The following is an 11,962-nucleotide window of genomic DNA, read 5'->3' as shown; positions in this document are numbered from 1 at the left end:
CTTGAAGAAACATTTGTTCAGCTGTTGAGAAGTCCCTCATTGAAACAAAATGTTGTGCTAATGTTGCATAGTGTTTGGAAACTGCTTCTGTATCATCAATTACCTACAGGAAACAACAAAAAAGTGTACATTATACAGATTATTCACAATTCTTCTTATGCTCAAATAGCTTCATTAGAAAAGCAATGTTTTGAATGATGACTAGCATGTTTTAACTAAATAATATGATATGAAAAATGCCTGAAGCTACATAGCTGGAAAGCTTGAAAAAGTCTTACCTGAATTATCTGTACAGCTTTTCTCCACTGCTTTCCATCCATAGCTGCTTGTAGTGCCTTTAAGGTTTTGCCTGCTTCTATATAATGATTTATAGCTGCATCTAACTGCTTATTTGAAACAAGGAAATCACCCCACTGCTCTTCCAAAATAATGACATCTGCATCATGAAACAGTTACATCTCAAAATTACTGATTAAAAAAATTGTTTTGCAAAATTATTACACATTTAATAGTAATTATCACAAGCCCCCCATTTAGATATGCATAAGGCATTTCAATCAATAGTACCAAAGGAATAAATCATGCAAATTACACACATAATGAATGTCATTAAAGGTTGAGTATGGTTCATTGAAGTCAGTTGTGTATGTTTTACATGTTTTAGGAAGAATTCTTCTTTTAGAGTAAATAAAAGTAGTAATTTACTTATTTGTCTTTACATACATATTACATTGATACTTTCATGCATGCGTCATGCTATGACGTGAACAAGTCAAAGAATATATAACTGTAAGCTGCATAAACATGAAACAAAGGAAAGTATAGTTGATTTACACAAACAGTTACAGGGAAAAAAACAACATAACTCTAGAACAAAACGTAAGCAAAGTGGAGAGGAGAGACAGAAAGAGAGAGAGAAAAGAAGAAGAAGAAGATAAGATCGCACAAGGACTAGCACATTTTGCAACAATACATAAAAAACAATAAAATATATGCATAAAAATTCTACACATCTGTTAAAAAATTCACATAAATAAGAAGTTTTATCAAGGAAATACATCTTTATTTTACTTTTAAATAATGCACTATTAATATGTAGACTTTTGATGTTATTTGACAATTAATGCAAAATTAAATACTGGAATATTGCACACCTTTCTGTGCCAGAGCTAGATTTTTGAAATCACAAACAGAACATGGATTGTAGGACTGATGTCAGTTTGACCAACCACAAGATAAATTTAGTATCAGATGCAAAAAAAGTGGAAATAAGAGTACCACAAGGCAGTATTCGAGGTCCCTTATTGTTCCTTGTCCACACAAATGATTTTCACACATCAGATGGAGCAGCAAAGGCTATAATATTCACAGATGACACTAGTGAGATAATAGGTGCACCAAATCAAATGGTGCAAACAACTACTGATCAAGTAATAAAGAATGTCTACACTTGGTTCAATGCAAACTGGTGGACATTAAATGCAAATAAAACAAATTATAGGCAGTTTGGGAAAAATGTCAAAATGTAAATCTTGATCTGTTGCTTGGTGACAAGGCCATAGACAGAGTGGCATCAACAAAATTGCTGTGGATTGATGTATATGAAAATCTTAATTTTAGTGATCATTTAATGAAACTTGTGCAGAAACTTCACTCAGCTTGTTTTGCTCTTAGAATTATTGCAAATGTTTGTACCACAGAGGGTGCCAGGACGGCATATTTTGGCTATTTTCAGTCTCTTGCAACATACAGAATAATATTTTGGGGTTTCACCACTTGCCGTCTAAAACAAATCTTTCTGTTACAGAAGAGGGCTATCCAAATAATAACACAATCATCCACAGGCACAATGCAAACCCTTATTCAACAAGCTTAAAGTTCTAACAGTACCTTCCTTACATATATACAAATGTATTTTATATGTTAGGGCACACTTTGCAGATTTTCAGACAAATGCCGACTTGCATAACTGCAATACTCGAAATAGCACAGCACTCCATACTCGGCGAACAAAAAGAACACACACAAAAGCTTGTGAGCCATAAGGATACAAAACTCTACTACATACTGCTAGCCAACATCAGAAAGTTAGAAGATGAAAACAGATTTAAAGTAGAATTTAAAGAAATTCTATTCGAACAATGTTTTTACTCGGTAAATGACTATTTAGGCCAATAAATAATTCTGATGCTGTTTATATTAAGGCAAAACTGAAAACACTGTCTTTCATCCTCTAAAGTTTCTGCTAATTTTTTGAATGTGATGGACAGCTGTTGAGTGTGGTAAAATCTTTACTGAATTATTGTGGTGAATATAAGGGCTTCCTGTTTAGGGATGACAAAAGTAAAGCCTTAGGGCAAACAGAATAAGCAGTATACATGTATAAAAAGTTGTATTACTGTGTCTTGTATGACCAAGTATTATTCTTTGTACATTTTTTTGTACAATTTTGTATGTATTGCTCTTTGTACTACTTAATGTAAAATTTTGTGTGTTCCTTTTGCACAGATTGTTTCCCATAAATTTACATGTATTTTTGGACAACATCCATACAATATTTATTGTCTACGGATGGATAAATAAATAAATAAAAATAAATAAATGGTCGTTAACCTTTCTTCTTGTATTGTGATCATAGTACATTTAATTGATTCCATACTGCACAGGATTGTCCACCATGAAGCTCATAGTGTAATAAATATAATGGAAAGTTGCAGCAAGTCTCCCAAGTTTCTTAAAAAGATTGCAACAAGATGTTCTTGTGGGAACTCTGGACATTGGATAACCTCCTTTTGCAGAAGGAAAATGTTCTTTGATGTGAGTATATTGCCCCAGAAGACAATTCCAAAGCACTTAACAGAGGTACCAATAGTAAGCGGACTTTGTGAGACTGATTTTTTCAGAATATGAGGCAGTCCTAAAGATGAAACTGGCCTTTTTTATTGTTACAGGACATGATGTTTCCAACTAATGCTGCCATCTACGTGGAGGCCGAAGAATGTGGTGCAATATGTCCTTTGTGTTTATTGACAGTCTTGTACAACAGGTATCTCCCTTCGGAGTTTTGTGATCAGAGTTTAACATGACTTAAATAGTTTTCCTCATGCGTACCGATGGTGAGTTTACTTCAAAACAGGTTAGGAGTTCTGTAAGTAAATTTTTGCATCAGCCTCCAGATTGGTGGACTGTTTATCATAATACTAGTATCATCAGCAAACATAGTGAACTTTTATGTTTTATACACACACATCTACATCCATACTCTGCAAACCACAGTGAAGTGCATAGCAGAAGATACTTTCTGTCATATTGGGGCTTCTTCCCGTTTCTTTCATGTATGGAATGTAAAGAATGATTGTTTAAATAGCATTGTGTGTGTGCTGTAATTAATGCAATCTTGTCCTCACAATGCCTACAGTTGTGATACATAGGGGGTTTATAGTATATCTCCAGACAAAGTGAGACATTTATATTTATAAACACTGAACCAAGGACGGATCACTGGGGGGCTCCCTCACTTGCTTTGCTGCTCTCATCCAAAATTACCTACTGCTTCCTCTCTTGGAGGTTGGGTTTCAGCCAACTTCCTGCTGCCCCTTTCATGCCAGATTGGGACACTTTGTTGAAAAGCATTTTGTGATCCACAAAGTTGAAAGTCTTACAAAGATCACAAGATATCCCAACTGGCTACATTTTTGATGAGGGTCTGCAGCCCCCCACCCCCTGGCAATGAGGCAAACAGCAGGATGTCGTCTGCAAAAGCCAACTCATTGATCTGGCAGCCAAAGACACGGGCACCGATATGAGAGGGAAGCTGGTGAAGGACGAGGTCTTTGACATAATTGAAAAGGAGGCGAGAGCGAGAGATTCACCCTGACGGACTCCCCTGGAAGGCTGCCACGACCTTACTCTCACCGGCGGGGCTCGCTATCACCATCGGCTCGTCATCATAGCAGTGCAGGAAGTAATGAAGGAATTCAGCCCCTAAACTATGAGCTCTTAGCACAGGGCCAAAAGCTGCATTGTTAAGGGAGTCAAATGCCTTTGACATATCGAGCAATGCTATGTAGACAGACCAACAGGAGCGAATCACGTTTCTGAGGATCAGGTTGAGGAGGAAGGTATTTTCCAGCATCCCCTCCCGAGGGATGAATGCCCACTGAAGCCTGTCCAGAGCATTCAACCACATCAGGCGTGATGCTATGACCTTGTGAAAGGCCCGAGCGAGCACTGAGCAGACGGTGATATGGTGGAAGTCAGCGGGGGATGCTGGCGCTACCTTCTTAGGAACATGAAGATAGATGCAAATTATCTATTAGTCTACAAATCAAACAGTAATAATTCTAGGTAGTATATTGATGTGATTCACAATAGAAATTTATATGATATAGTTTTTGATTAAATTGAATAAAGTCCAAGTACTAATCACCCAATAAGCAAGAGTTTAGCATACAAAGTTCTATTAAGCATAGTGGCAGTGGAAACTCCAAGTTCATAATTCATAGCACTGTGTGCACAGTAAACATTTGTAGCAATCAGAGTCAGATATAATTGGTCATGTTGATCAGGAAGGTGGTTCTAGGTTTGATTACGGTCTGGCACTGGGAAAGGTAATGTTCAGCAGCAGCAATTGGGGATGTTAGTGTACAGGGACATAGCACACACAGTGACAAACAGAGTGCTGGGTGGTAAATGAACAGGAACTGTGGACGGTCAGTGGATGAAATGGTTGGTTTCTTTTACATAGGAGGTTAGGTTACATGTAACAGGGTGAAAGAATTCACAAGAGCAGATATTCTCTCTGTGGGGGCACAGTAACCAGCGGCAACAGGGAGTCCAGTGTGGTTGGGTTTACAAACTTTGGGAAGCGTGTAGAAGGTATAAGTGCAGGGAGTGGTAGGGGTGAGGAGAGAGACAAACTCAGGGGAGACAGTCTGGGATATAACTTTCATACATTCACCTGATAATATAATGTGCATCTGTTAGCGATTTCACACTGAGGAGGGAAAGATAGAAGAATGAATTTAGATTATGTTTGATAATTAGCTAACACCCAAATTAGAGCAAAAAGGTATTGTGAACATCCATATCTACGTAAGTTGGCACCGGTTTGGATTATGAGTAATTCAAGATCAAAAAAATATTAAAAACAATGAGATACTGATAAGTCATATTACTAGCTAAAGTGGAATAGAGGATTACTTAAGACACAAAAAGAAAGAAAACCAAGTAATCAGGTACAGGATCACGATAAGATACGATCAAATTTATCTCAAAATAAATGGGTAGAGAGAAAATAAGAAACATGTAAAATTACAAGCAAGATGGGTATGTTAACCAAGTGAAGTGTAGCTACACCTGTGGTGAAGAAAGGGAGAAATAGATATAGGGACACCATTGCTGTGAGTAGTGTTGAATGAGGTGTGAGGAAAGAGGTGTTATATGTAACAGTTTCTACAGAGGTAAAAATACTAAAGATTTTGGCCTTACTTTTAAAATGGTAGATTAGGGAAGTCTACCTGAGTTGTAATGATCAATTAATTATACTATGTGAGAGAATTGCCAAGAAAGAGGTAAGTGCACGAATTCTGTATGCTGACCATTGTCAGTATTTGGGAGTTAGAAAAACTGTGGCACACAAAACTCAAAAGTTACTAGTTACGCAACATGTTACTCCAACTGTTTGGTTGCAGTGACCAAAAGAGACAAAAGTATCAGTAAGAATCAGTGCTGACAAATTATGAACTGCTTGTCATTAAGAAATTTTCATTTATATCTAGAACTGACAGGGTAAAAGAAATGGTACTGTAGTAGGAGTAATAGTAGTAGTAGTAGTAGTAGTAGTAGCAGTAGTAGCTTTTTCATCTGTAGATCTCTTTTTACAAGGATATAGGACATGTCAAAGTATTTACAAGTTTAGACCAATTTAAAAAGTAAAGCCCCAGGTACATATTGCCAATTTGTCTTTCAGCACAGGAGTGTTTCCTCAGAGGTTGAAAATCTGTAAGGTTAGACTGCTGTTTAAAAAAGGAGATCCATACAAGGCAGAAAATTATAGACCACTATCCCTTCTCCAATCATTTTCCAAAATTCTAGAAAAATTAATGAAAACCGGAATCATAGATTACTTAGATCCTTACAAACTTCTGAACTGCAATCAACATGGCTTTCTCTCGGGTCACAACACAGAATCAGCTATCCCTGCATATACTGAAGAGACTGTCAGGAATCTCGACAATAAAAAATGTGTAGTGGGAATTAACTTAGACCTATCTACATCTTTCGATACAGTAAATACCAAATTCTGTTAAACAAGATGTAGGCAATAGGTGTAAGGGGAGTTGTAAGGCAATAGTTTGAATATTACTTTCAAGATAGAAGTCAGGTGGAAGAAATCATGGCAGAACATAAAAATCAGAAAATCAAGTGGGTTTCAGATGCAAAGAAATTGGAAACAGGAGTCCCTCAGGGCAGTGTTCTTGGTCCCTTATTATTTTTGATTTATATAAATGACTTAAAAAATCCAAATACTTCCACCAAAATAATGTTGTTCGCAGATGACATGAGCTTAATTATAAGTGATGATAAAAAATCATTAAACACTACAACTGACATAGTCCTGAAATATATACAACAATGGTTTAATGCTAATGAGTTAACAATTAAGCTAAGTAAAAAAAATATATAGTGTGGCAAAGCAACCCAAGATATGGACCTCCAGTTAAGACTAATTGATGAGGAGATAGAGAGTGTGCAATCCACAAAGTTTTTGGGCACGTACGTTGATCAAAACTTAAGCTGGAAAGACCATCTCAAGTCACACAGGCTCAATTCGGTGTGTTTTGCATTGAGGATATTATCTAGAGTATGCAGCACAGGCTATACTAGACTAGTGTATTTTGCTTGCTTTCAGTCCATCGTGTCTTACGGCATAGTGTCCTGGGGTAAAACTAAATCAAGCTTAATAGATATCTTCAAATTTCAGAAAAGAGCTATACGAATCATAACACATAATTCTTCAAGAACTCACTGTAGGCTCCTTTTCAAACAACTACAAATACTCACAATACCATCACTATATATATTTAAAAGCATTCTGTGCACAAGAGCGCATATGAAAAAATCCACGTACAAATAAAGACTGTCACAATTATAATACAAGAAGTCGTAAGAATTTGTATGTAGAAAGGGTAAGGACAACACAAACCCAAAAGCATGTAAGTTATTTTGGAATAAAACTTTACAATGCTCTGCCAGTGCACATGAAGAAAATAACAGATGAAGTAAAATTTAAGACTGAGTTTAAAAATTCCTTTTTAAGCAAAACTTTCTATGAAATAGATGATTACTCTAATTGTGTGTAAATTTATTGCCAAAAATTTTAATTTATATGTCTAAATTTGTACTTGTAAAATGCCTTGAAAGTGATATTCCATTATTATGTTTGTAGTACTTGTACTTGTATGATAACTTTGTTGTGACAACTCCTACATCATGTAAATGATTTACAGGAAGGTAATAAAATAAAATGAAATTGCACACCCTATATGCACATTGCTTCATAACACTTCACTCACTACACACACACACACACACACACACACACACACACACACACACTGGTGATCTCTGGGCCATTTTCTGTACCGCAACTTCCCATTTGCTATCCTGAAAATCTGAGTCAGCATCCTTCCATAATGAGCAAGATATTGAGCTCAGAAAGAGAAAGAGGTGTTAGTATCGTCCTATGCATAGCTTGGGGGGTAAGTATTTCTAGAAAGGGGAAAAAACGGAAAAAACATAAAGTGAAGGTGTTATGTGGAATGCTGGATGTTTTATAATCATTATTATTATTATTTATTTATATAACTTTTTTTATCAAACCCCTACTCTGTTTTATCTAAGTAATCCTTCAATGTATAAAATGTATTGCATAACAGGTACTTTTTAGCTGTCCTCATAAATAAGGGTATTTTTGAAATTTCTTTAATTTCTTTTGGTAATTTATTGTACAATTTTATTCCTTGATAGAAAATGCTGTTTTGAGTTTTATGTTTATTTTTTCTTGATAAATGTAAGTTGAGTCTGTCTCTTATTGCATGGCCATGGACAGAGTCATAGTTACCAATGTTATTTTATGTGTACAGCTGACTGGTAAATGTTTTCACATGGAGAAGTTAAAATCCCCAGTGTTTTAAACAGATCTTTACAATGAGCTTGACTTGTATTTTTGGTTATTATTCTTATGGCTCTTTACTGGAGTTTAAAAATTGTGTTCATATTTTGTGTGTTTGTTCCCCAAAAAAGAATGTCATAGCTAAGAATTGAGTGTAAATATGAATAATATGTAACTAAAAGACCCTGCATGTTACACACTGATGATAGGACTCCAAGGACATAACATGCTGATGACATTCTTTTTGCAAGTACCTTTGTGTGTTCACACCACTTCAACTGAGAATCAATATTCATTCCTAGAAATTACACAGTCTACACAGGTGCCATCTACATTTAATTTAACATTGCCATTTTTCCCTGTTCAAACTGAAATTCATGGCATTAGTTTTCTTTTTTTTTCAATGTCACTTTATTGCTTATTCACCAACCATAAACTTCATTGAGAGTTTCATTTGCTTTCTCAGCAAGGAGTTCTCTTGTTTTCTCAGTGACTATAATATTGCTGACATCAGCAAAGAGTATTTTTTCACCATGAGTAACACTACTGGGAAAGTCAATAATGTATATCAGGAATAGTATTGGTCCTAATATGCCACCTTGCAGAACCCCTATATTAATGTATTTTGGTTCTGATAAGTATTTTACTAAATGTTTAGATCTGTTTGAAGTATGTATTGTATGGAATTGAAGATAAATGCTATGGATAAGAATGGTATAAAGAGTTTTATACATACGAAAGAAAAGTAAATAAATGAACAAATAGTATGTACTATAACTGCTGGTGTCTATGCTTCAGTGCAACAGATGATAAGGAGTACCAAATACTAAGTACCAACAAAACAAAATAAGATACTGTTCAAGGTAAAAGATACTTTGATTTACGATGAAAAAATGTGAGGCATATATATGATGACACTATCATTATAAACAATTAAAAGCTGTGAGTGTGATATTAGGAATACAATTAAATGAGTTTTGAATTGAAAATCAACAAAAACCTACTGACATAATCTCTAGAGTTAAGCAGTGATGTTACATATGATATTAGAAGTAAGTACCAAAGGAATCAAAACATAAAAACCTCAGGTGTGAATATTAGCAATAAAAGGAAAAAGATAAGACTGCTACTCACCATAAAGATGACAGGCTGAGTTGCAGACAGGCGCAACGAAAAGACTGTCCCACATTTAGCTTACAGCCCAAGCTTTCTTCATAAAAGGAAACACGCATTTTATACACATTCACTCACACAAGCAAGCACGCGCACACAGACATCATCTGTCTCAGCGTGGTAGTATGTGGTGTTACATACCACTCTAGTAAACTGATGTGTACCTCTTTGTCTACTTGGCTGACAAATGATGGTCATGATATTTATACAGTATAGTGTATTATTAATGAAGCGTATGAAACTGTTTGGTGGTTTTGTTATTTGTTTTTGCATGTTACGAGTGTACAGAATGTTGCTCCAGAACTTCAAGGTGAGACTCCACAAGACAAAGTAGTAACTAAGTGGGCTTTTGTGTATGTTCCATGTATCATCATCCCATGCTAAAGTAATGCAACATGCCAGAACAAATGCATGCACTGTAACAATATGGTGTGACATATGTGCAGAAACAAAGAAAGACATATGAGATTCATTCATGTTACAATTTTATGTCACAGTTTGAGAACGCAATTTATAGGTGTGTTCCCTATGTTTTAAAGCTTCGAATAGAAGAAGTTTTTGTATTTTTGTGACAATGTATGGAGATAGTAACGGAAGGAAGTCTTTGTGTTTATTAATGGGAGTCCCATACATATTGAGGTATTTCAGTTCCAACATACTCAAAACCTGTAATATCATAAAAGTCCAATCCAGCTGCAATGACACGGTCATAATACATTATTTCAGGTGCAAAAGTTAAAGCTACGAAAAGTTGGGAAAACTCAAATCTGGAAATACTTACACCTATACTGGGAACATAACAAATTCATATTTACATTTTATGATATAATAATATTCCAGTACATTACAGCAAGCATAAGGCAAAAAAATAATATTGTCACATATGATCAGGACTCATTTACCATGGCAATTAAAAAAATTATGATAACACTATTTCTCACTTTAAATTTCAAAGAAAAATTTACTATTGTATACCAGAAATATTATTTTTTATCCATGATATTTTCAAAGTGCATAAATATTAACATTCATTTGGACATTTTTTCCACATAAAGGCACAAAAACTTTATAAGTTCTTGAACTCATACCTGATGGTGCCACATATCGTGCCAATTCAATAGCTTTCGCAAATGCATTTCCTCTTCTGTAGTACTGGAAGGCTTTTTCAGAGTCATTTACTTTCTCACACAGATCACCAGCCTGCTCATACAATTGAGCTTTCACTAAAGCAGAGATCACTCTTGAAACAATTTCTTCATTTTGTAGCAGTTCATAATTATTCTGCAACAATCTAACCAATATGGAGGTGACAGAAGCTATATTCTAGTAATTATTCAATAGCACAATAGGTTGACACAATCTTCATCCAAATATGCATATAAATTGTATAATATATGTCAAATGCATGTGCCTCCTTTGAAATAACGAACTGATGTGACAAAAAAAAGAAATATTGTCAATATCAGTATTCATGGGCCATCTAGAGGAATCCTTCCTAAAAACCCAGAATCCTAAACCCCTCACCTGTTCCAGATTCATAGATGACATGTTTGCTATCTGCATTGAAGGTGAGGACACCTTACTCGCATTCCTCCAGAACCTCAACAACTTCTCCCCCATTTGCTTCACATGGTCCTACTCAAACCAACAAGCCACCTTCCTAGATGTTGACCTCCACCTCAGAGATGGCTACATCAGTACCTCCATCCATATCAAACCTACTAATCACTAGCAATACCTCCACTTCGACAGCTGCCACCCCTTCCGCTGTCACTCATTCCATACCAAGAAGTCCCTTCTGTATAGCCTAGCCACCCGTGGTCATCGCATCTGCAGTGATGAGCAGTCCCTCTCAAAATATACTGAGGGTGGTCTCCCTGAAGCCTTCACTGACCGTAATTATCCTCCCTTCCTTGTACAAAAACAAATCTCCCATGCCTTATCTTTCCAGTCTCCCACCACCTCCCAAAGTCCCACAGTCCGGCCACAGAGGAGCATTACCCTCATAACTCAGTACCATCTGAGACTGGAGCAACTGAATTACATCTCGTCATGCCCTGAAATGAGAAATGTCCTGCCCACTATCCTTCCCACCCCTCCTACTGCGGTATTCCGCCGTCCACCAAACCTACACCATATACTCGTCCATCCTTACACAATCCCTGCTCCCAATCAATTACCTCATAGCTCATACCCCTGTAATAGACCTAGATGCAAGACCTGTCCCATACATCCTCCTACCACCACCCACTCCAGTCCAGTCACTAACATCGCCTATCCCATCAAGGGCAGTGCTACCTGTGAAACCAGTCATGTGATTTACAAGCTAAGCTGCAACCACTGTGCTGCATTCTATGTAGGCATGACAACCAACAAGCTGTCTGTCCATATGAATGGCCACCGAAAGACTGTGGCCAAAAAACAAGTGGACCACCCTGCTGCAGAACATGCTGCCGAACATGATATTTCTCTTCTCAATGACTGCTTCACAGCCTGTGCCATATGGACCCTTCCCACCAACAGCAACTTTTCTGAATTGCGCAGGTGGGAACTTTCCCTGCAATACATCCTACGTTCCTGTAACCCTCCTGGCCTAAACCTTCGTTAGTCACT

The 11,962-nt window shown here is 36.5% G+C and overlaps 1 protein-coding gene across 1 annotated transcript in view; it reads right to left on the bottom strand.

Moving 5' to 3' along the window:
- The window catches only part of LOC126176767 (intraflagellar transport protein 172 homolog), a 387,842-nt gene that overhangs the window by 147,171 nt on the left and 228,709 nt on the right, over positions 1 to 11,962 (bottom strand). Inside the window, exons 17-19 of the mRNA XM_049923936.1 lie at positions 10,438 to 10,640; positions 279 to 436; positions 1 to 103 (exon numbers count right to left, since the gene is read on the bottom strand). The exon at positions 1 to 103 is cut by the window's left edge and continues 42 nt beyond it. Coding sequence (XP_049779893.1) covers positions 1 to 103; positions 279 to 436; positions 10,438 to 10,640 — 464 coding nt within the window. The remainder of the gene's footprint in view (positions 104 to 278; positions 437 to 10,437; positions 10,641 to 11,962) is intronic.

This window comes from Schistocerca cancellata, chromosome 3, assembly GCF_023864275.1.
Source record: "Schistocerca cancellata isolate TAMUIC-IGC-003103 chromosome 3, iqSchCanc2.1, whole genome shotgun sequence".
Taxonomy (NCBI): domain Eukaryota; kingdom Metazoa; phylum Arthropoda; class Insecta; order Orthoptera; family Acrididae; genus Schistocerca; species Schistocerca cancellata.
This window is presented reverse-complemented; position numbering and strand designations above follow the sequence as displayed.